Below are 24,142 nucleotides of genomic sequence, written 5' to 3'. Positions count from 1 at the left end.
AGAGTCTGATTATCTACCGAGGATACTCTCTGATCATTCTCCACTCACTCTATCCATAGTAATGCCTGATAAAATGCCCAACATGTACAGATGGCGTCTGAATCCGACCCTCCTTAAAAACAGTGACTTTTGTAAATTCATCAGGAATCATATCAAACTATTTTGTGAAACAAACTGTCCTTCTTCCCCTAATAGTTTCATATTATGGGACACATTAAAAGCTTATTTAAGAGGACAAATAATCTCATATACAAAAGGGCTTAAAAAATCACATGTTGCAGAAATGGAGGAATTGGAGAAAGAAATTCTTAGGCTGGAAAAAGACTTTCAACAACATAAGGATAAGAAGATATACAGCTTATTGGTCAATAAAAAACTTAAGTATAATACATTATGCACTTATAGGGCTGAGAAAAATATTTTGAGAACAAGACAAAGGTACTATGAGCTTGGAGAGAAGACTCATAAAGTCCTATCCTGGCAATTAAAGAAAGAGGAGAGTTCAAAAACAATTAACCAAATTGAAGATGAAAGTGGCTGTATTACACAGAACCCAAAAGAAATAAATGAAGCTTTCAAAAAGTTTTATATTAATTTATATAAGTCAGAATCACCAGAAGATTTAACCACTATAGATACATTCTTAAATAATATTGAGTTGCCTAAACTGAATCAGGACGACCAGCGGGTTCTAGAGTCACCATTTACCACCAAAGAAATCGGAGATGCTCTATCTACACTTCAATCTAATAAATCACCAGGGGAGGATGGGTTCCCCCCCGAATTCTACAAAGAGTTTAAGGACTTGCTTATACCTCTTCTTATGGATGTAATTAACCTAGCATCTAAAACACAAAGCCTTCCTGATTCTTTTTCAATGGCTATAATTACAGTGATCCATAAAAAGAACAAAGACCCCTTAAAATGCTCCTCTTTTCGGCCAATTTCACTCTTGAATGCGGATTACAAATTGATTTCTAAAGCTTTAGCAAATAGGTTGAGTAAATTCTTACCCAAATTGATAAACCTAGATCAGGTTGGTTTTATCCAGAAGAGATCCTCTGCCAGTAACATGTGTAGGTTACTTAATATTATTCATATGGCAACCTCGGATGCTGAACCTAGTATAGCTGTTACCCTGGACGCTGAAAAAGCGTTTGATAGGCTTGAGTGGCCATATTTATTCAAGGTTCTATCTAAATTCGGATTCGGCTCTTATTTTATTAATTGGGTCAGAACGCTTTATAGGAAACCACAAGCCAAAATAATCACTAATGGACAAATGTCCACAGCTTTCCCTTTGAGTAGATCGAGCAGACAAGGGTGTCCCTTATCCCCTGGGCTCTTTGTTATAGCTGTCGAACCTCTGGCCGAGACAATCAGACAAGACTCAGAGATAAAGGGTATGAAAGTGGGCCAAACGACACATAAAATTAACCTTATGGCAGATGATATAATTTTGTACTTAACAAATCCATTTGATTCCCTTGCTAAATTAAAAACAGTTTTGCATACATTTGGATCTGTTTCTGGATATAAAGTAAATTACGACAAAAGTGAAATTCTCCCACTCTCAAACTTTGACTATGCGGAACATCAGCAAAGAGTCCCGTTTAAATGGTCTCCAAGTGGGATAAGATACCTTGGAATTATGGTAGATAACAATCTTAAGAATGTGTACAAGCTGAATTACTTACCACTAGCTAGTCGAATAATGGAGGATTTACAGAAATTGATACATTTACCTATAACTTTGATTGGCCGAATAAATTGCATTAAGATGAATATATTACCGAGGCTACAGTACCTCTTTCAGTCTTTACCGACTCCAGTGCCAACCAGTTTCTTTAAAAACCTTAATAAACATATTAGACAATTCATATGGAATGGTAAGACTCCAAGGGTCTCACTAGAAAAACTTGCATGGGACTATAAACTGGGGGGTCTTCGACTGCCTAACTTTGAAAAACATTATTTGGCTGCCCAAATGCGACTCGTTTCTTTTCTTTTTGAAAGGGATAATGTCCCACCTTGGGTTTCAATTGGAATGTTTGCTCTTAAAGAAAATATACCTGCAGACTTTATCTATAAATGGACACCTAAAACTATTTCCAGAAGAACTGACAACCCTGTCCTGATTAATATCATCAAGATGTGGCATGAAGTCCGGAAAAATATTGGACTAAAAAATATATTTTCACCCAAAACACCATTGAAGCAGAATGAACTCATACCGATGTCAGTGGATAATAAGACCCTGGAAATGTGGCACCAGAAGGGGATTCGTCATTTGGAGGACTGCTATGAGGAGGGATCCCTGATGTCTTTTGAGGACCTAAGGAGGAAGTATGATCTGTCCAGCAGAAACTTTTTTTGTTATTTACAGTTAAGATCATTTCTTAAATCTGCTTTGGGATCTGAAATGTCTTTACCCATGCTCAATGATCTGGAAGGACTGCTTCATGAGGGTAATGCACCACGTCTCATCTCAAAAGTGTACTCTCTCTTGATGGAGGATGCTCCAAAACCAAGTTTACATAAATCAAGGCAGAAATGGGAGTTGGACTTGGGTGTGACGATGGGTACAGGGCTCTGGTCTGAATTGTGTCGAAAAAGTCTAACTGCCACTATTAACTCCAGATACAGGCTGACCTATTATAACTTTCTCCATCAGTCCTATCTTACGCCACTGAAATTGCATAAATATAAACCTGAGATATCTAGCCTGTGTTTTAGATGTGGGATAGAAGAGGGCTCTTTCCTGCACTGCACTTGGTTATGCACAAAACTAAACACATTCTGGCATGATTTTTCTGACATCATGACAAAACTTCTAGGAGTGCATCTTCCATTAGATCCTCAAACCTGTTTATTAGGAGATACTACAAAAATTGATGCTCAATTAAGAAAGGCTCAGAAGAAGTTTCTCTCACTGGCCTTGTGTGTTGCCAGGAAGTGTATCGCCGTCACATGGAAGTCTGACTCCCATCTTTCTATAGGAAGATGGGTTTCAGAAATGAACAGCTGTGTTCCACTTGAAAAAATTACATATACACTCAGGAAAGACTATCAAACGTTTACAGAGATGTGGCAACCCTATTTGGCATATATGGACACATTGTCAGCCTCTATGATGGACGGGTTGTAGATTTATAAGCTTTTTTGCTGTCAGCGCTTACTGTTGTCTATCTAGCCTCTCAACCTCATTTATTTGTTATTTATGTTTTCTCTCTCTCTTTTATTTTTATTTATTTATTTTTTTTGGGGCGGGCTGGGGAGGGTTTTGAAGTTTTGTGTTTGTGTGTTCATGTATATACCTTGAAAAAATGCTGAAAATAAAATAATCTAAAAAAAAAAAAAAAAGTTATGGATAAGCCCCGAATGCAGGCATTGTGATGTAGAATTATCAAATTGGTCTGATTCACCGCACGAATCGGCACAGATTACTTTTGTAATACTGTATTTGACCCGGTCTTTGTACGTTTTGACCGTATAGAAACGTAATTCTTGCCATTGTAAGAATGAGACGTACCTGCTGTACTCTACTGCCCTTACTTCTTAACAACTTGTGCTTTTTATTATTTTACCTCTATTCTTATCATTTTATTTAATTTGATTTGTTATTTACGGTTTAATTGTGTCTTGCCACTTTTAATGTTGATGTAAAGCACTTTGAATTACCTTGTGTTGACTTGTGCTATACAAATAAACTTGCCTTGCCTTACCTGGAGGATGACAGTGAAGTAGACCACAATGAGCGAGGTGCACACCATCAGGTTCTTCTCCTTTATCTTGTTCTCGTCCAGCATCGTAGCTAGGCCGTACGCCACGGCGCCGCGGAGGCCTCCGTAGCTCATGATCACCTGGTCGATGATCTCCAGAGGCACCAGCCGGAACCTGTTCAGGATCCAGGTGAGGAAAAAGACACCTGGAGTAAAAACACACAAAACAACCCGCTTTAGCATCCCTCTGCGTTGCGCTGCGTTTCCGCTCGAACGTGACTGCGAAGCGTATAAAGATCTCACCGATGAATCGGTACACGAAGATGAAGAGCAGCGTGAGGAGGATGAAGCCCGTGTTCCACACCCAGATCACTTTATCGATGGCGGAGATGCCGAGGAAGACGAAGATGATGGTCTCGGAGCCGTTGGCAAAGACCTTCATGGCGTACCTGACGGTCTGGACGGAGTTCTCGTCCATGTTTGAGTTGATGTACTTCTGACAGCACATCCCACAGAACAAGATCCTGCACAGCAGAAACCCACATGGTGCCTAAAGTAGTCATACAAATATACTTCTGTGTTTTCTGAATTATCTACAGTTATAGAGGCTGAAAAACCGAAACATATTTTGTTTTCAGGATCCAGAAACGCCTACTTCCCAGAGAATTTTTTCTAAAATTGGCTCTCTATGATGTCATAGGGGGCAGGATGTCTTGTGTAACTGCATAGCTAGAGTCCAGTATGTGGATCTGCTAGTCCCTCTTTCTAGCTTCCTAAGAAATGGGTTTGTTTGCTTCAAAAAGCCAGGAAGGAAGTTTATCTGCTGGGTTGGTGACGCTTGTTTGAACCCTTTTTTTTTTTTTATAACTTAAAGGGTTAAAGCCCAGAACGGAGAGTTGTCGGCAAGCCTCCGAGATGTTCAACCAATCAGTTTCTCTTTGTTGTTCATAAACAACCACGTTTCTGGAGTTAAGCTGGGTGGAAGGTCATTTCTGGGTTATTGTGCAGGTTTGAACCAGGTGTACTCGATCTGTGGTATGGATCAGGTTCATCCGAGTCGATATGGGTCATGTTTGGTTCAGAAGCAGCTGAACTAATGCGTTTCCGCTTGTACTCACGAGAGGATGGCGGACAGCGACAGCATTTCAGCTGTCAGGTAGGCCAGGTATCCCAGGACGAAGATGAAGCCGGGCTCAATGATCTGGATGTTTTTAGTGAATTTGGTCAAGACCGATATCAGCAGGCCGAACACGAAGCCCATGAGGGAACCGCCAAAAGCCACCACAAAGAAGGAAACTGTCGGGGAAGAGAGAAGAAGAACGTTGAACAGGCTCCTTTAGAGTTCTCAGACTAAAGAAGTTCATTCTTTATCATTCAAAGGTCAAAGAAATGCCTCACTTATTCCTTTAATGATCTCCCATGCATTGATTTTGGGTCCTCCGAGTGACACAAACGAATCAAATACATTGAAGAGCACCTGAGCGATGGAAGCAAACACACATGAATGGCATGGGACCTTTATTATATATTTTAGTTTTATATCAACCACCTCAAACGACTCGTACATCACGTCTCTAGAGTAAGGAAGAGTATTAGGGCCAGGCAGGAGAAAAATAAAAATAATATTTTAGAGGACGAAGATTTTTTTTTTCATTATGCACTTCGAGAAAAAGGTCAAAATGTCGAGAAAAAAGTAAAAATGTCGAGAATAAAGTCAAAATGTCGAGAATAAAGTCAAAATGTCGAGATTAATGTTGAAGTACAATTTCAAGAAAACTTCTTGAATAAAGTTGAAATGTTGAGAAAAATGGCAAAATTTCGACTTTATTCTTGAAATTGTATTTCAACATTAATCTCGACATTTCGACTTTTTTCTCGAAGTGCACGATAAAAGAAAATCTTCCCCTCTCAAATATTTTTTCTCCTGCAGGAGAAAAACAAGAATATTTTAGAGGAGGAAAATTTTTTTTCATTATGCACTTCGAGACAAAAGTCGAAATGTTGAGAAAAAAGACGAAATTTCGTGAATAAAGTTGAACAACAAAGTTCAGAATACAAGAATTGGCTTTATGATATTGATTTGAAACACATATCACACATATGCAGTTGCATAACTTCAGAAACGTAGCCTTAACGTTACACTCCAAGGATGTAAGTTAGTTAGTTAGTTAGTTAGTTACGGCTGCTGCTGCATAGCTGTCATTCGCTCTCCTAACTGGATTTGATGGGCCAAAGAAGACATTTCCACCTCATTCTTGAAATTGTATTTCAACATTAATCTCGACATTTCGACTTTTCTCGACATTTCAACTTTTTTCTCGAAGTGCACAATAAAAAAAAATCTTCCCCTCTCTAATATTTTTTCTCCTGCATGGCCCTAATACTCTTCCGTACTAAAGGGAGTCTCAGATTTAAAGTGAAATGCAGGATCGCCCGAGGAAATGTACCACCGTCACGCCATCGTTGAGCAGCGACTCTCCGAACACCATGATGAAGAGGACTTCGTTGACGTGGACCTGCTCGAACACGGCGATGACGGCTACAGGGTCCACCGCCGCGATGAGGCTGCCGAACAGCAGATACTGCAGCAGGCCGATGTCCAGGTCGCCTGCAGCACACGGCCCGACCGACACGACACATTTGATGCGTGGTTTGGTAACATTTCAAAATACCGTTGACTCATTCAGGGCGAGCAGATGACAAATAAATGAATCCTAAAATAATTAAATCAAGACTATACAAGAGTTGTTAAAGGAAATAAATATTCTGAGTTTAAAAGGGGAATTTTTCAAGGGACAACTCTTTTCTGGGGATTTTTTTTTAACATTGGTTGGTTGGCTGACTTGATTGAGAATTGGTTGGCTGGCTGGCTGGCTAATTGGTTGGTTGGTTAGTTGGGCAGTCCAGAAGTCAATTGGATGTTTAGTTGGTTTACTGGTGCACTGGCCAGTTGGTTTGCTGGGTGGCTAGTTTTCTGTCTGATTGATTAGTTGATTGGTTGTTTAGTAGTTAGGATGATTGGTTGGTTAGTTGTTTGGTTTGCTCAGTCAGTGAGTCAGTTGGTTGATTGTTTGTTTGTTGTTTTTCTGGCTGTCCAGTTGGCTGGCCGGTTGATTAGTAGTTAGGTTGATTGATTGGCTGATTGATTAATGGGTAGGTTGGTTGGTTGGTCAGTCGGTCAGTCGATTGTTTGAGTAGTTGGTTGGCTGGTTGGTTAGTAGTTAGGTTGATTGGTTGGCTGATTGATTAGTTGGTTGGTTAGTAGTTAGGTTGATTGGTTGGCTGATTGATTAGTTGGTTGGTTAGTAGTTAGGTAGATTGGTTGGCTGATTGATTAGTGGGTTGGTTGGTTGGTCGGTCAGTCGATTGCTTGAGTGGTTGGTTGGCTGGCTGGTTGGCTGACTGCCTGGTTAGTAGTTAGGGGATTGGTTGGCTGATTGATTAGCTGGTTGGTTGATTAGCTGGTTGGTTAGTTTGTTGTTTTGCTGGCTGGTTGGTTGATTAGCAGGTTGGTTGGTGGGTTGGTCGGTCAGTCAGTCAGTCAGTCAGTCAGTCAGTCAGTCGGTTGCTTGAGTGGTTGGTTGCTCTGATACTTAGCCCCTCCCTCCCCTACTGTGTCTGACATGAGAGAAGTTATGTAAGTTAAGAAGTTACCCATGGCCCCGCCCATGTGACACCCCCACAAGGACAGCCCCACGCTGGCTGCGTTCCAGCAGGTTCCGATGATGGCGTAGACCAGGATGGCCCCCATGTTGCTGAAGAAGAGCTTGTTGGGCATGTGGTAGCCGGCGTCCAGGATGACTTGAGGCAGCAGGTAGAAGAAGAACACGGTGGGGGTCAACGTGAATGTCTGCACCTTGTCTGCACCCCAGATTATCCCACCCAGGATGAAGCCGAAGCAGATGAGCAGGGCGCTCTCCGGGATGATGTTGGTCACATAGTGGTTGGACTCGATGACTGAGGGAACAAATGACGCGAAACATCAGACTTTGTGGTTTAATGTTTTTCGCTTTATATAAAATACATGAAGACCACTTTTGAAGTCACTTTTCGCTTCTACCACGGGCTGAAAGTGTCCTGAACGTCAGTGTTTGTTGACTTTGAACTGAATTGTGGGTTCCCAGCGTTGGGGGGGGGCGTGTTGCTTTGCTTCAACGTACTTTAACGCTACACGGCGGGTGGTGGCTCGAGAAATCGTACGTGAGATTTCAGACCGTGCGGCTTACTTATGTAGTAAACACGAAAAACATTTATTGGTTGTTTATTACAGGGCGCCACTTCGTAAAGCAGCTGAAAATAACAATCGGTCACATTTAGCTTATGGCGCTTTTGCACTAGTCCCGCCTCCGCCCGGCTCGGCTCGGTGCGGCCCCGTCTTGCACGTTTGCACTAGGGGCTGAGACGGGTAGAGCCGCTCCAAGCCGATACTATTTCTGTAACCATTCTGGCGAGGTTCTTTGCGGGCTGAGCCGGGACTATTTCTGACGTCACCACCCTCCGCGCCACTGATTGGTCGGGGGGCGGGGCCGGCAGACGTTTGAATCAGGAAGCGGGAGTCAGCACGAGAGCGACCTGCGGCTCGCGGCGATTTTATTATAAAGCGCAAAACGTCTGTTTGGTGATCCAACTCTGAGGTGCAGATGTTCATAAACCTGGTGACTGACGAGAGAATTAAAAAAGGGATGTAGACGGGCTGTTTTTTTCTCAGCCGCTCGCGGCTCCATCTGATTTCTGATCAGCGGCGACATGAACAAAGCGGTTGCGCAATCGAGTACGTCACAGCAGCTTCACCCCAACCTGCCCACTTCTCCCCTGGCTGTGGAAAAACAAACGGGTAGAAGCTGGTAGAGGCGTGACGAGCCGAGTCGGGCTCAGTAAGTCCTAGTGCAAAAGTGCCATTAGAAAAGTGACGGGAAATTTTTAAAAGTCACTTTGGAGCAACAACAATATTTGTTAGCCTAAAAATATGTTGAATGTTAAATCCAAAGGTTTTGGATAAAACTAAATATTTAGCTGATGTGCAAAGTCATACTTCCTGTAACCGGAAGTCCCAAAATAAAAGCCTGAGGACTTTATATCGCATTTATAGAATCAAATAATGAATTTAAACCAACTTATATGGGGAAATTGACACTTGGACATCATGCTAATAATTACACAGAATAGCAATAAACATATATGGAGTAATTTTATTTATTTTTGTTGCATAGACATTTTATCATGGAAGTAAAAGGAGAACGACTCCGTTTTGGTGCCGGCCCCTAGTGGTCATTTGAGGAACTGCACGTATCAGGACTTCTAGGATTGTGGTTTTACAGACTTCTCCTCTCAGCTCATCCTATTTGTAGTTTCCTAAAGTAATTTCTTCCTCAGCGAGGACAAGTGGAATAAGTTTCTATAATCACCAACAGGGGGAGGTTGTCCGTACTCAGGCTGGATGAATTTTAAACTTGCACTATAACTAAACCATCAACATGAAACAAGTTTGCAAAACATGCAAATGATCAACAGCTGGTTTGAGAAAGCATCACTGTAGCGGCGCCGAGCTTATGATTAACCAGCGTAAAGGGACGTATGAAATCTTTGTGCATAACTGAAGTCTTTTGCTTCAGGTCACTTATTCTGGCCAAGTGTCACTAAAGTTTATCGAATAATAAAACCCACTGACGCGTGATGCTGCTGCTACTCTGCTCACCTCGCACCACCAGACTTACGTTTCCATTCAAAGGTGGTTGAAGATTAAGGAAACTTCAATCTGTTATTCTCCTCTTTTATGAAGCTGTTTTTATATTTGTGCTAAGACATAAAATAACTAATTTTAAATGGCATAAGGTGGGTGTGTTCCAGTTTATTTCATTTTGTCATACAGTACAAGTAAAAAGAGGGTTAAAAAACACTTTTTAGAAAAATATGGGTGATGTCACGGAGGGTTCATCCCATATTTATACGATCTATGGGCTCAACACACACCTCTAACCTTTGAAAGTTGTACAAAAACAGACAAAACTGTTCTCTGAACACAAAACAGGAGCCTGTTTGACGCCTATTAGATCGATTTCTAGGGCGTTCCAGTTTGCTGGCGTCAGGATTTCATCTCTGCTTCCCACAGAGATGACGTGGCCCTGCTGGAGTCATCAAGAATCAGCATCTCCAAATCTTTGCTTCGACTGCCACCTTAAAAATACCGTCGTAAATCACGAGAGCGACAACACTCGCCTGAAGTTTCCTTCAACTGTGGAAACCTGTATGACCTTTACGTCTCTTGTCAGATCACCCGAGGTTAAGATCTGCGAAAGTTAAACAATTAGGCTACGCTATGCAGCAATACGACTTCTGACCACACAGCGAGTATATCCTAAAAGACAGCTCACGATACAGCAAAGTGCACCTCTAACGGAACAAAGTTGTCTTTCACCATTTAGTCATAACTGTGTATTTTTATAGAAATACTCCTGTTCATTCATTCATTCATTAAAAAAACAAATTATGTCTCACCTACGGGTCGCTAGGTCATGAGTGCATGAGCTCACGCATATCTGTTGAATATTTAGGGTTTGATCTCTGAGTGTGATAAAAACACAACTTAGTATTTGTAATGTCTGAAACAGAATATTTCAAACTGCACCATCGACATTCTTCAAGCTTTACTGTGGATGAATAGTGACTGCGGAGGCCGTTGGAGAACCGTGAACTTGTTCATCCTTACTATTAGTCTAGACGGATTTCAGAAAAAAGGCCTTTTATAAGAAGTAAGGAGCATTTATGGGTACAAGTCGGGAACCGGCCTACCTTACATATTTCAAGGGGGCTGAGTCCAAAAAAACCGGTACCCGAGTGAAATTTTGAGTTTTTTACCTTCTAATATGCATATTAAAATGGCTGCCAAATTGCCCATCTTGCACAGTTATTGGACCATTTCCTACTTTTTTTTGTAAGTAGGCAATCAAGATGAGGAAATTAAGTTTCTAGATCGATAGTCAAGGGTCAAACAAGGATATAGTGGAGGCTCAGTGCCTTTTTTATGTATATATATATATATATATATATATATATATATATATATATATGCAAAATACCAACTTTTAAGGTGAAATTAAGCATTATTGGTGTCATTTTTTAAGGCTGACATAAATATTAAATAAAAGTTACTCTGAAATTTTCCCTGTTGATATGACATATGATGTACACCATATTATATGATAACAAAGAAAAAAATCCATTGCAAGTTGTCTGGAATTTCATTTTTTTTCCCTATTCACTTGGATTTTTCGATGTTTTAATTAAGAGCATTATGCTTTGTTTGCATAAAAAAAATGAATTCTCAAACAACTTGCAATGGTGTTTTTCTTAGTTATTATGTAATATGGAATACATCACATATCATATATACACTGGGAACATTTAAGAGTGATATTGACTGAATATTTATGTCGGACTTAAAAAAATGACACAAATAATGCTTAATTTCACCTTAAAAGTTGGTATTTTGCATATATATATATATATATATATATATATATATATATATATATATACATAAAAAAGGCACTGAGCCTCCACTGTATCCTTGTTCTGACCCTAGACTATAGATCTAGACACTTAATTCATCATCTTTGAATGCCTACTTACAAAAAAACTTGGGGAAAATGGTCCAACGACTGAGCAAGACAGGCAGTTTGGCGGCCATTGTGATATGCAAATTAGAAGGTCAAAAACTCAAGATTTCGCTCGGGTACCGTTTTTTTTTGGATTCAGCACCCTTGAAATATGTAAAGTAGGCCGGTTCCCGACTTGTACCCATAAATGCTCCTTACATTCACTTTTTGGGTACATCCCGTCTAGTCTATATTAAGAATTATGGCTCCGTATGAAAAGATTGACAAAATCAAGCTAGGATACGTACGGAAGGCTCCAAAAAGGTTAAATGGCAGCTTCAGCTGGAGTGGATGCTGATGGTGATCAAGAACATCATCCTAAGCATAAAGTAATAAAATGTCTTCATTTTTTAAAAGTCATAGACGACTAACAACTGGAGCATCCACAAGTGTCAGTATCAATGAAATGTATAGATGGTGATAACGTCCTAACAATTGACCCTTTGTCAGCCTTCTGATTGGTCCCTGACTGACCAATCAGAAAACATCATCCTCCGTTGCTACATCTGGTTTATCCGGTTGGACCAAACAGCCATCTCTCTCGTTCACATCAATGGAAAAAGCTTAGTTTGTACTTGATCTTGTATCGAAATTTAAATCACTGGATTATTTTTTTTAAACGTTTTAGTAAAAAGGAACACCTGTAGTGTCGTAGAGGGTGCAGCGTATTTTTATCCCCAAACTGGCAGAAATCTGATCTGTACTTCCAAAACAAAGTCGGCTCGGCGGCAGCTACAACTGTGGAAGCATTTTTTTTATTTATCTTAAAATAGTTAACCGGTTGTAAATGTGACACCCGCTACCCAGAGAGAATCACAGGAACACATTTCATCACAAAACCAACCGTAAATTACGATAAAGCTAAGTGGACCACACCTTCCACTGTGCTATCAGCTAAACTCTTCAAAAGATCTCGTTTTCGCTGAAAACCTCGCTGAAAACCACTGTCCTGCATGTTTTAGATGTTTCTCTTCATCATCACACCTGATTGTAATTAATGGTCCTAATTAGCTTGTCACCAAGGTCTGCACAATTCTGTTGATGACACAGACACTTGTATCACGGTGTGCTGAAGAAGGGGAACATCTAAAACATGCAGGACAGTGTGCCTCGAGGACCAGGGTTGGGAAACATTGTATTAAATTAACTACACTGTACCTAAAGTGTTCCTTTTAATTCATATCTAGTTGCTGTTGATTTTCTTCGGTACAATAATTAGAAATAAAGTGATGTAAAACCCCATTTTTACAATGGAAGCGGACGGGAGAGATGACAGTTTTGTCCGACCTAGTGACGGTGGCGGGGCTTCACAAAGGGTCAATTACCACAACAAACACCTTTCTAGCACATTTATAAGTTACATACCCAGTTTAGCCAAAAATGACACCAATATAAATAATGCAACTATGTAGGGGGTCTGCACATGGTGCCACTTGAAGGTGACGATGGGGATTGCAGAGATGTTGGCGCCATGGCCGTGGTCGTGTCCGGAGCCGGAGCCGTGGTCGTGTCCGGTGTCAGAGCCAGAGCCTCGGTCGTGTCCAGTACCAGAGCCGCGGTTATGTCCGGTACCAGAGCCTCGGTCGTGTCCGGTACCAGAGTCTTGGTCGTGTCCAGTGTCAGAGCCGCGGTCGTGTCCGGTCTGATTCAAGCTGGAAACCTGGTGGGACTCTCGATCTGTAGTCGCTGCGTTACTCCTCAGAGGTGAGACGAACCAAACCAGAAGCACCAACCCCAGCAGCCAGGGGTGTAGGATCCCATGTATCCTCATCACTCTGAAATGTTTGGTCAGCGGCGACTTCAGAAGTGAATGAAACCTTTGTCCGTCCTTTTATAGCCACATGTCTGCGGTACCATCGAGCCCAACCGTCAGGTCTGTTTTAAAGGAGGGGGAGACCACGGACGTGACGGAGATCTCTGGTTATTCAGTCACGCTGGAGTTACGGCTTTGTTTGTGCTTTCCGGTCATAACGCATCCAGCTCAGGTTTGAGATGACTCTCTGTGTGTGCATGCCTTAAGCCTTAAGGTAATGATTGTTGCTCACGTTACTCAATCTTGGTTAAAAACTCCCTTTTCGTGAGTGAAATGGGTGAGCTGTACTCAAACATTCAGTGAATAAACTTCTGCCGTCGTATCACGGAGCCACGACTGATTCCTTTTGTTTCATGATCTGAGATCAATCCGGGATTTTCTTCAATTCTTCAGACTAATGCACAGACATGTGGGGAAATAAAGAAAGTTCAGCCTCTTTACCAGGTTTTAAAGTAACGTAAATATGCACAAGCAAGTTTATCTTCATATCCTCTTCAATTTGTTGCATAATGTGCATTTAAGGACTTCCCTCGTTCATCAAAGGCAATGACGTAAGACACTAATGTTGATTTTGTTGAAGTTTGTCAACTTTTTTCCCCCCCGTAAAGTAAATCTGGACTCTTTCCACTGGTCTGCACTGCAAATTGTCTTATTCCGGCCAAGAATTTAAATTTTTGCAAAGACTACCGATGTTAGTCGATGTTGGCGTCGTCACCAGTTGCACCATAGTGGTCCCATTGGTTCGGCAGTTATGGGGTGTTGAACCAGAATGTAGAGGCCCCAAGTCCGACCTCTGGAATCTGGCAACCACGACTCTGAGGAGTCACGGATGAGCTGACCAAAGTGTCATAGCCTGGAGGCGGATAGACCCTGAAGTGGGTGGAAAGGCTGTTGGGACGGGTCATACCTCCATCATCACAGCCCTGGGGAGGAGAGTCAGCCACCACCCGAGGGGACAGTTGGGTTCACTTAGAAGTTTGTGTGAGATGGAAATCCTGCAAGCTGAAATCTGCTGAGGGGGTGCTCAAGGTCTTGTGAGCAAGAGAGGTTCTGCTGTACCAGTCTCCAAAGTCTCCAGGGGCAGGAGTGGAGGCAACTAGTCCAGGACAGCTGTTGAGGTGGAGATACCAAGGCACCTGGGCAAGATAAGAGACAGTAATGGAGAGGAAAGTCACACGACCTGACCTCCAGCAAGCAGAGCCACACCGCGGCAAGTTCTTAGTCCTAACTATCTATACCCCCTTTCCACCAAACCAGTTCCAGAGCTGGTTCCAGGCCAGTGCTGGCGCTGGTTCACAACTAGTTCAACTTGCGAACCAGCTGAGAACCGGTTTGGTTTTCCACAGCTCGGGTGCTAAGGGGGGCCACGTCATTACGTCGCTGCAAACGTCAATTACGTCGCTGTATTTGCAAGAAAAATGAAGCAACAACAAGGTATTTGCTCTAATAGGAGTTGGTCCACGTAGCACCCTCCATGACCCGGAGCCAGGTCATTGTCAGTGGAAACAGAAAGCCCAGTTCCAAACTTAGCACTGGCCCAGAACCAGAACCAGCCCTGGAACCGGTTTGCTTTTCCACAGCTAGGGTGCTAAGGGGAGCCACGTCATTACGTTGTGCAAATGTCACTATGTTTGCGTGAAAGTTGCAGCAACAACAAGGTATCTGCTCTAATAGGACTTGGTCCATGTAGCACCTCTGTGGACACATCTCTAAAAGACAGGTTGTCTCCTCCTCAGATACATGATGCTTTGCTGCATACAGATTCATTCTTATTTGAAAATGTCTCCATCTCCAGTCTTGCTATTCCCGTTGGTCTTAATAACTCCGCCCCCTCCGCTTACGTAAGGGGTTCTTTCCTCTAGCCCAGCAAAGGGTTGGTGCTACCTTGGAACCGGTTCTTCTGGCCAGTTCTCTGTCCCTGGAAACAGAAAGCCTGGTTCCAAACTCAGCACTGGCTCAGAACCAGAACCAGCCTGGAACCAGTTTGGTGGAAAAGGGGTATGAGGTTCTCCCTAGTCCTTCCAGTCTGCCCTGTTGGGTCTCGGCCAATACTACGGCACGAGGCAGCCTTGAACCAATACTGGGTTGCTGCCCAAAAGCCACCACTGGGGTCCTCATCAAGTGCTTAGGGCCGTCACCAAAAGCATCTGCAGAAGGTTAAACCAAACAAAAGGAATAGAGAGAGAAGCTAATAATAACATTAAATAAGCTAAGGACTGGCAGCTGGCGGTTGACCAGGCAGCTCACATCTCCCTGGCATGTAAGCGAGACCCGATATCATCTTGCTGTCAGGAGGACCATAAAACGTTGTCTCCCTGGAGTTCACCATGCCGTGGGAAGGGTTGATGGAGGAGGGCTTTGAGAGGAAGAGGTTGCAACACCTCCACAGGAACTGCCACAGACAAGGCCGGAAGTTAAAGCCCCCTCAAAGTCCTGTGGAAGTAGGGTCCAGGGGGTCTTCAGGACCACTTCTCTGCAGGACCTTTACTGCGTTGGGCATCACGGGTGAAAGGAAAAAGAAGGGCCAGAGTGGCAAATGTCTCTGGACTGAAAACAGATCCATGGATGTGAGATGCTAGGTCTCAAGCTGAGGCTCCATCCTCCTCATCTGGGTCGCCTGAGCAAGTGTTAGGTCTTTGCAAGACCCCAAACCTCTCAGATACCTAAAGATATTTTGAACCTTGTACTATCTAATCCAGACGGTTTTGAGTTTAGGCCAAGGCTAAGGTCTAAGACGAACCGGTTTAAATGATCCGCAGTTAAATCAGATGGAAACAACCTCAGATGGGTTTTTTTTGCCTCATCACCGGATTCATCCTCCTCCTCTGGATCCTGCCATCTTCGGCCTCCCACCCTTCCTCCTCTTAAAGGAGCTTGAGGCTCCTTTTAAGAAATGAGACTCTCTAGCGCCACCCTTCGCCACGACGGCCGTCGGGGGTACTGCAGCCAACAGTGAAGCCGGCACGGGAGAACGGGGAAAACGTGTATGCAGCGTCATGTGACGTCACATCCGCAGCCCAGCGCAGGAAATTTGGGCCCGAATTGCAGCACATTTTGCAGCACACAGCCTGTTCAAGGCAAAGGAGAGATACACTAGAGGGCTCATTCTTTTGGGTTTGGAACGCTTCATCTGACATTATTACTAGAAAACGTAAAATGTATACGGATTTTTTTCATAAATCCTGCCACAATCCGGCCTCAAGCTCCTTTAAGGGTTGGAGAAGTGATGTTGCGTCATCAAGTGTCTTTTAAGTTTTTAGCGTATGGAAAACATCCCAGCTCTTTCAGAAACAGGGCTGCATTCAATTCTGTGAGCGCAGACTCGTTGGTTTTGGTTTCTCCGGCCAACAGTCCCGTCCTGTTTGAACGGGACAATAGACAATGGCCCCGTTAGACGGACTGGTTTGATGATTTGATCTCACACAGGTGTGAGCCTCTGCGTGTCTCCGCATAAGCCCAGATAAATATGATGAAAGTGGTTAACTATTCCAAGTGTTTGACTTGTTTTAGTAAAGTTTTACCTGGGTGGACCATGAACGGGGAGTCTGGTCCACTGAACAAGTCAAAAGGGTGGAGATACTCTAATTTTAAACATGTTTAGTTGCACATGAACACCTTCTTGAGGCGTATTAACAAATGACCTAATTTATCCCGGCGGCCGGTCGTTTGCTCGCCTCTTTCAATCATTGTGTGACGGCCGGAGCTCTGAACATTACAGAGAAAGGTCGGCTGAACGGTGCCGAGGGGGGGGTCATGCGAGCGACTGAACACACAAACTTACTCAGCTGAGTAAAATCCAACTGGTGTCATGGAAACTTGTCGTCTGTGACCTCACCTACACAGTCTCAGGGGAATAAATGCAGATTACATCATCGGGAGACCAACACCTACGATATTCACCTTTATTTTTAATGTTGTGTTCGGAGCAAATCTGCAGAAGTCGACTGGAGATCGGGAAAAGATGTGGAAGTATTGTACGGTATTTAAACCTCAACTGGCTTCGGAAGGGAGTGGGATAAAATAAAACTTTGTAAAAACCCGTGAAGAAGAAACGTGAGCTTTAGAACAGTGGTTCTCAAATGGGGGTACGCGTACTCCTGGGGGTACGTGAAGGCACTCCAGGGGGTACGTGAAATTTTAAAATATACATACAGTATATTTAAAAAGTAGCATCCATGCAAAAATCCTTTAAAAATAAATATTTCATAAATAATTGAGGAAAATATAAGTCTAAATTCATAAAATTAATTTTATCTTCAGGAGTAGGCTATTCAACTTATTATCCTAAAACCGCAGAGTATCCCCCACACCAGGATGGCTCCACCTAACCTGTCAAATGCCACCTGGCTTCACCTGTCAATCACTTGGACCAACGATGGAGTCGTGGTTGAAGCATAGCAGCAATATTTTTATGTTTAATAAATCAGTTACTGATGAAAAAATATTTCACAGGGGGTACATCACTGAAAAAAGGTTGAGGACCACTGCTTTAGAAAACTGACCAGTTTATCTAATTATACATAAATTTGCCATTCGATTTAATTTTACCTGAAGAGGTACACCCCTTTTCCACCAAACCGGTTCCAGTGCTGGTTCTAGTTCACAACTCGTTCAACTTGCGAACCAGCTGAGAACCGGGTTTGTTTTTCCACAGCTAAGGTGCTAAGGGGAGCCACGTCATTACGTCGCTGCGTTTGCGTGAAAGTTGAATGTCTCCCTCTCCCAGTCTTGCTATTGCCGTTGGTCTTAATAACTCCACCCCCTCCGCTTACGTAAGCAGTTCTTTCCTCTAAACCAGCAAAGAGTTGGTGCTACCTTGGAACCAGAGCCAGTTCTTTGTCGGTGGAAACAGAAAGCCCGGTTCCAAACTCAGCACTGGCCGAGAACAAGAACCAGAACCTGGAACCGGTTTGGTGGAAAAGTGGTAAAAGTAAATCCCTGAACAGTCGTCAAGGATGTCCAAAAATGTTGTTGTACTAGACTGTAAAAATGTTTGTTTCTGTTGTAAAGTTGGACATTTTAACCTGGAGGTCAATAGACATGAACTTTCTGTTGGATCCAGACCCTAGTGGTCAGTAGAGGAACTGCAGGTCAGGATCCAGACCCTAGTGGTCAGTAGAGGAACTGCAGGTCAGGATCCAGACCCTAGTGGTCAGTAGAGGAACTGCAGGTCAGGATCCAGACCCTGGTTGTCAGTAGAGGAACTGCAGGTCCGGATCCAGACCCTAGTGGTCTGTAGAGGAACTGCAGGTCAGGATCCAGACCCTAGTGGTCAGTAGAGGAACTGCAGGGGAGGAGTTTCTCTGGGTCTGGAGGCCTACTCCCATGTTGGGGTCATTGGTGTCCACTGACCTGCATCACATCAGCTGCTGTCCCATATTTATCGACACACACAGGTCACTCGGTGACATTGTCCACATGTGTTGTGTATACAGGAGCCGCTAATGGCAATATTATATGATGACACCTAGACAAGGCCGCCGCTTCCTCCTGTGGGATATTAAGCAGAGGTCAGAGACCCTCCAGCACAACTATTTACATTTACATTTCACTGAATGGCCTTTTGCTAATGAGCATTGTTATGAAATGTCGTCCCGCGAGACTCTCTGAGAATCTCGTCCTGCAGGATGGAAGACGATCTCCATTTCAAAGACGCTACCGCTGCTGCAAAAACAGTCAACGGGAGCCGAAGGCAGCTGTTTAAATGGTCAGGTGGTCTGGTCACATGACCAACGGCGTCACGTCCAGTGATGCTGGAGACAGGTCTGAACCCCCCCCATGAAAACATTAAACGTTTTCTGCATCATTTGGCGGGTTTTTTATTAATTCTAGATGTTTCCATGGCAGGTTTTTCTCTGGGATATTCAGCTTTTGCACAGTTCTAGTTGCCATGGAAACTCACTAGCGGTCCAGCCATTATTCAGTGAGGTACCGGGTTTTCACGAACCAAGGTGTTCCCGGATCCTGCAGGATTCCCGACAGCCGGGTTTGGGCTCGGTGTTTAAGGGCTCTTATAATTAAACCTGTTGTTTTGGGAGATTTCTTCCTGCAAGGCTCCAAAACATCCTGGTGAACCATCCACCCGTTACCCATGTGGCGTGTCCATCAGCTGGGTTCAGGTCCCACATGGACCCGCCACCCGGCCACCCGGCCACCCGGCCACCCGGCCACCCGGCCACCCGGCCACCCGGCCACCCGGCCACCGAGTCCAGAACCACGGAGGGACAGTCGCGCTCTCAGCATGCGGCTAATTAAGCTCCAGATTCATTAAACCACAACGAAGTTTAGCTCAAAGTTAAACAGCCTTGTTGCAGGTTTGGATGCAGCTCTGCGGAGTCTCAAGTCACACAACATCCACTGTTTCACGTGCAAAAAAGACTTCAGGTCCATCCCAAACAAAACAAAACTTTTTATCCAATGAAATAAGAAAAGGAAGAATATAATAAACCTCCCATTTTCAGAGCTGAAGCTGCAGAAGCACAGGAAGATGCAATGCTCTGACCACTGGAGGGGTTCTCTTCCTCTTCACTTAAAATGATTTTGAGCTGCAAACCAATGCATGTTTAATTTGAGACAGCTGCAGACAGAAAGTGGAGAAAAGACGATCTCTCCAACTGTCAAGCACGGGGGTGGGAGTGTCATGTAGGTGTCCGTGAAACAAGCTAAAGACGAAACGGCTGAAGGATGAGGAAGAGAACTTTTAATTGAACCCCAAACCCACGTAAAACTTAAATTTCTTAACTTTTATCACCGATACGCACGTTAAATATATTAAAAATACTCTGAGCCTCTAAATACACAAATTAAACTTTTATGTCCTCTATAAGGACATAAACCCTAACAATCCTAAGGGAAGGATTTCTTGAGTTTCTTTTTGCCGCAGGAGGGTGAAGTGATTGTTCCTGACGGATTTACGGCCGTAAATCGGACTGAGGAGACCGGTTCTACGTTTTCGTTTGATTGTTTCTGGCATTTAATTGTAAAAATAGCTAGAAATTATCATTGGATTTTCTTAGATGGGTCAACTTTCTCTTTATTTTTAGATCTCGACCACTCGACCCTCCTTGAAATAGACTCACTGAGTTTGCAGATCCAGGAGACCAGGATCCAGAGCGCCACCAGGTACGGCGTGGTGACATGGTGCCACTTCCAGGTGACGATGGGCAGCGTGGTGATGGGTCCACCTCCATGACCCGAGTCCCCGTGACCCGAGTCCCCGTGACCCGAGCCGGTCCCGTTCCCGGCGCTGGAGCCCCCGTGGTCAGAGCCCGAGTCCCCGTGACCCGAGTCCCCGTGACCCGAGTCCTCGCTCGCCAGGCTCGGACCTCTGGACACCATCAGCATCAGGCAGAGAAAAAGTGCAAGTGGCCAAACTCTTGACATGTTTAAAACAAATAAAACCAACTCTAAGGGAACTGTTATCTACACGGCTCTTCGCTGGGGTCAACCTGAGGCGGCGGAAGCTCGTCCCCGTCCCCGTCCCCCTACCGGCTCCCTCTCACTCCGGTCCAGACGGCCACGTCGCCTTCAGACGAGCAGAACATGATGAGCTTCCTTCTGTCCTCCTGCCTGGATGGGATGCAGGTTTTTACAGCAGGTGAGGCCCCGCCCACTCCATTACCCACAACCCCCCTCCCACTCCTGCACCCAGACCGGCTCGTTTGGCCACTTTACTCAAAGGGAGAATTGACGCTCTTATTTTTGTCATTTAAGATGGTGAACGAGGAAATTTTGAGTGAAAGTAAACCAGGTGAAGACAATTCAAGCACTTCTTTGTCTGCTAAGATAAGATAGGATACGTTACTGATCCCAGGACTGGGGTTTTAGTGGGCACTAGCAGCATAACATCTTAAAATACAACAGAAAAAAGGTATAAAATTACTGTCTGAAAATGTTTAAACACATTTACATGAAGTAAGTAAGTGTGCAGCACAGATTAAGAGTAATAAAGTTTTCGTGTAAGTAAGGTGAATGTGATCGCAAATAAGACGCCTTAATACAAATACACCTATTTGGACTTCATTTTTGTCTCCTTCACAAGGACTGAAAAAGGATTTCCTCCATTTGTTTTACCTCATTTACCACAAAACATCTGGAAACTTCAGGAAATTGTTGTTTTAATTGTGGTTTGAAAAAAATAAAATTAAATGAAATAAATTCAAATAGAATAGAATTCCAAAATAAAAAGTAAAATAAAATAAAAGAAAGAAAAAAAGTAAAAAATTAAAAGTAAATATAAAAAAAAATTAATTTAATTAAATTATGAAAAAATACAGTGCCATAAAATAAAATGAAATAAACTAAAATAAAATGGAATTGAAAGATAAAAAATAAAATAAAATGGAATAAATTAAAATAAAATAAATAAATACAAAGGTCAAAAGTAAAAGATTAAATAAAATTATGAAAAAATACAGTAAAGTAAAATAAAATAAAATGAAATAAATTACAATAAAAAATAATTAAAAAGTAAGATATAATGAAAGGAAATACATTAAAATAAAATGGTAAAATAAAAAAGGTAAAAAGTAAAAAAATAAAAAGTAAAAAAATAAAAAGTAAAAAATGTAATTAAATTAAATTATTAAAAAAATACAGTGCAGTAAAAAAAAATCAAATGCAAAGATATACATTAAAATAAAATATAAATGATTTAAGGTAAATACAGGATGGTAGTCAGATATTGCATAAGAAGAAAAAGGGTTCAGGGGTCAATCAGTGGACTGATCATCATATTGAGGGAGGATTTGAACAGACTGATCGCCGCTGGCAGGAATAATCTCCTCTTTTCCCCAAACTCCCCTCGTAGTTGAGATGACACCAAGTTATTCAGCTGTGAGACGCTCAGCCACGAAGCTCAGAAGCTTCTTTGAGGGTTTGTTCCAGTATTACGGGCCACTTGAAGAAGGACTGGTGGCGGTAGATGAGACCGGATGAAACCAGGTTACACGAGCTGATGATAATGAAGGACAACGTTCAAATTATTCCCAAAACATTTCATCGTTCAACAAGTACAACACATTTGCAAATCCAGTGTTACGACACCGAAACTGTGGATGAGTCTGAAACTTGCTCATCTGACAGCCTGCGTTACGTTTTTTTATCCTCTCAAATCAGGATAGGAAAAGATTTCTAGTTTTCTCATCTCTTTTAAAATAAAATCATTAAGGTTGTTGTGAGAAATATTCAAATGTGAGAATTCACAGCTCTGTTTAAGCAACCAGACAGCAGGTAAACTGACATTTAGGCCTTCAGATGAGCTCAGACAAAACTTGCTTAAACCAGATAATTTCTATTCATTTTTATCAATCTCTGACTGAATAAATCAGAAGTCAGGACCGCGGATCACACAGTAGAGCAAAGAGATCGTCTTTTAACTGCAGAACACCCTAAAAGCTTGACTGCATGAAAGCACACACCAAGGAGGGAATCATGTGTCTTCATGGCATCGCTGGTAAACGTAACACCAGTCGTGGACAAACGACTTCCTGCTGTGGTGGTGCTTCTTTCCAGCCCGTATAGTATTGAAATTTAAAAAAAACAATGCAACAATCTAATGCTGGATCAAAAAGTGTAGTCGCTGTCCTGTGTTGCCATGCTTTACAGCTCTTTGGCTCGTGGTTGTCACGGAAACATGAGACTCCGATAAAACAGATTTTGACCAATGAGAACTCTGACCGCTGTCACCGGCCTATGGAGGGTCTCTGGACTGGCGTGAAGACAACATCTCTGGTACAACCGAACTGTGGTGTGAGATCGCATCAGGGTACATGTGAAAACCACCATAACAATTACGGTACATGTGAAAACCACCTTAAAGGGAAAGTTTGGTTTTTTACAACCTGGACCTTATTTCTGGCATTTTTTATGGTCGTATACTCACCCAGGCAAGTTTGGTGTCATTTGGAGTCCTTCGGAAGATATTAGGGGGTTTTTTGCGAGCCGCTTCTCCATATAATGGTAGCGAATGGGGGCACCGCGGGACACAGACGATGCAGCGTCTAAATAACACATGATTGCCGCGAAACTCGTCATTTCTTTTATGAATCACTAGATTCATCTACATCCGGGGCTTCGTGTGTAACAAATAAATCCGTTTGTAAACAAGACCTCTGAACTCATGACGTCATCTCTGTGCGTGCACTCTGTCCTCCGTTCAGTGAGCTCTTCAGCCGTATACTCTGGCTCAAAACGGTAAGGACGTCCATCATATTCAAAGTCGTCGTCCACAACCTCAGAATTTGACAAATATTCAGACATGTTTCAAATAATTAACAGTAAACTAACAGTAGCAAACTCCAGCTGTACACGGAGCTGGTCTGGGATGCGCGCACAGAGATGACGTCATGCAGGTCAGAGGTCTTGTTTACAAACTGATTTATTTGTTACACACAAAGCCCCGGATGTAGACAACAGGTCCTGGAAGTAGATCTAGTGATTCATGAAAGAAATGAAGAGTTTTGCGGCAATCATGTGTTATTTAGACGGTGCATCGTCTGTGTCCCGCTGTGCCCCATTCACTACCGTTATATGAAGAAGCGGCTCGCAAAAAACCCCCTCATATCTTCCGAAGGACTCCAAATGACACCAAACTTGCCTGGATGAGTATACGACCATAAAAAATGCCAGAAATAAGGTCCAGGTTGTAAAAAAACGAACTTTCCCTTTAACAACCACCTTAACAACCACGGTACATGTGAAAACCTTAACAACCACCTTAACAACCAACTAAACAACCACAGTACATGTGAAAACCACCTTGACACCCACCTTAACAACCATGGTAAATGTGAAAACCACCTAAAAAACCACGGTAACAACAACATTAACAACCACGATACAACCATGTCACATGTGAAACATCATAGACGACCACCTCAGTCCACAGACAAATTTAATTTGGCAGAACTAATTCTACACATCAAGACAAAGAGAAAAGAGTATTTTTTGTT

At 42.8% G+C, this 24,142-nt stretch overlaps 1 protein-coding gene across 1 annotated transcript in view; it reads right to left on the bottom strand.

Annotated features, from left to right (window-relative positions):
- The window catches only part of LOC133460586 (sodium/hydrogen exchanger 3-like), a 31,346-nt gene extending 10,606 nt beyond the window's left edge, over positions 1 to 20,740 (bottom strand). The window contains exons 1-7 of the mRNA XM_061741232.1: positions 20,270 to 20,740; positions 7,377 to 7,679; positions 6,170 to 6,330; positions 5,121 to 5,199; positions 4,841 to 5,018; positions 4,026 to 4,246; positions 3,726 to 3,928 (exon numbers count right to left, since the gene is read on the bottom strand). Of these exons, the coding sequence (XP_061597216.1) occupies positions 3,726 to 3,928; positions 4,026 to 4,246; positions 4,841 to 5,018; positions 5,121 to 5,199; positions 6,170 to 6,330; positions 7,377 to 7,679; positions 20,270 to 20,573 (1,449 nt within the window). The 5' untranslated portion in view covers positions 20,574 to 20,740. The remainder of the gene's footprint in view (positions 1 to 3,725; positions 3,929 to 4,025; positions 4,247 to 4,840; positions 5,019 to 5,120; positions 5,200 to 6,169; positions 6,331 to 7,376; positions 7,680 to 20,269) is intronic.
- Positions 20,741 to 24,142: the final 3,402 nt, after the last annotated feature.

This window comes from Cololabis saira, chromosome 15 (assembly GCF_033807715.1).
Source record: "Cololabis saira isolate AMF1-May2022 chromosome 15, fColSai1.1, whole genome shotgun sequence".
In the NCBI taxonomy this organism is placed as follows: Eukaryota; Metazoa; Chordata; class Actinopteri; order Beloniformes; family Belonidae; genus Cololabis; species Cololabis saira.
Note: the sequence above shows the minus strand (reverse complement) of the source record. Positions and strands in the feature narration are given on the sequence as shown.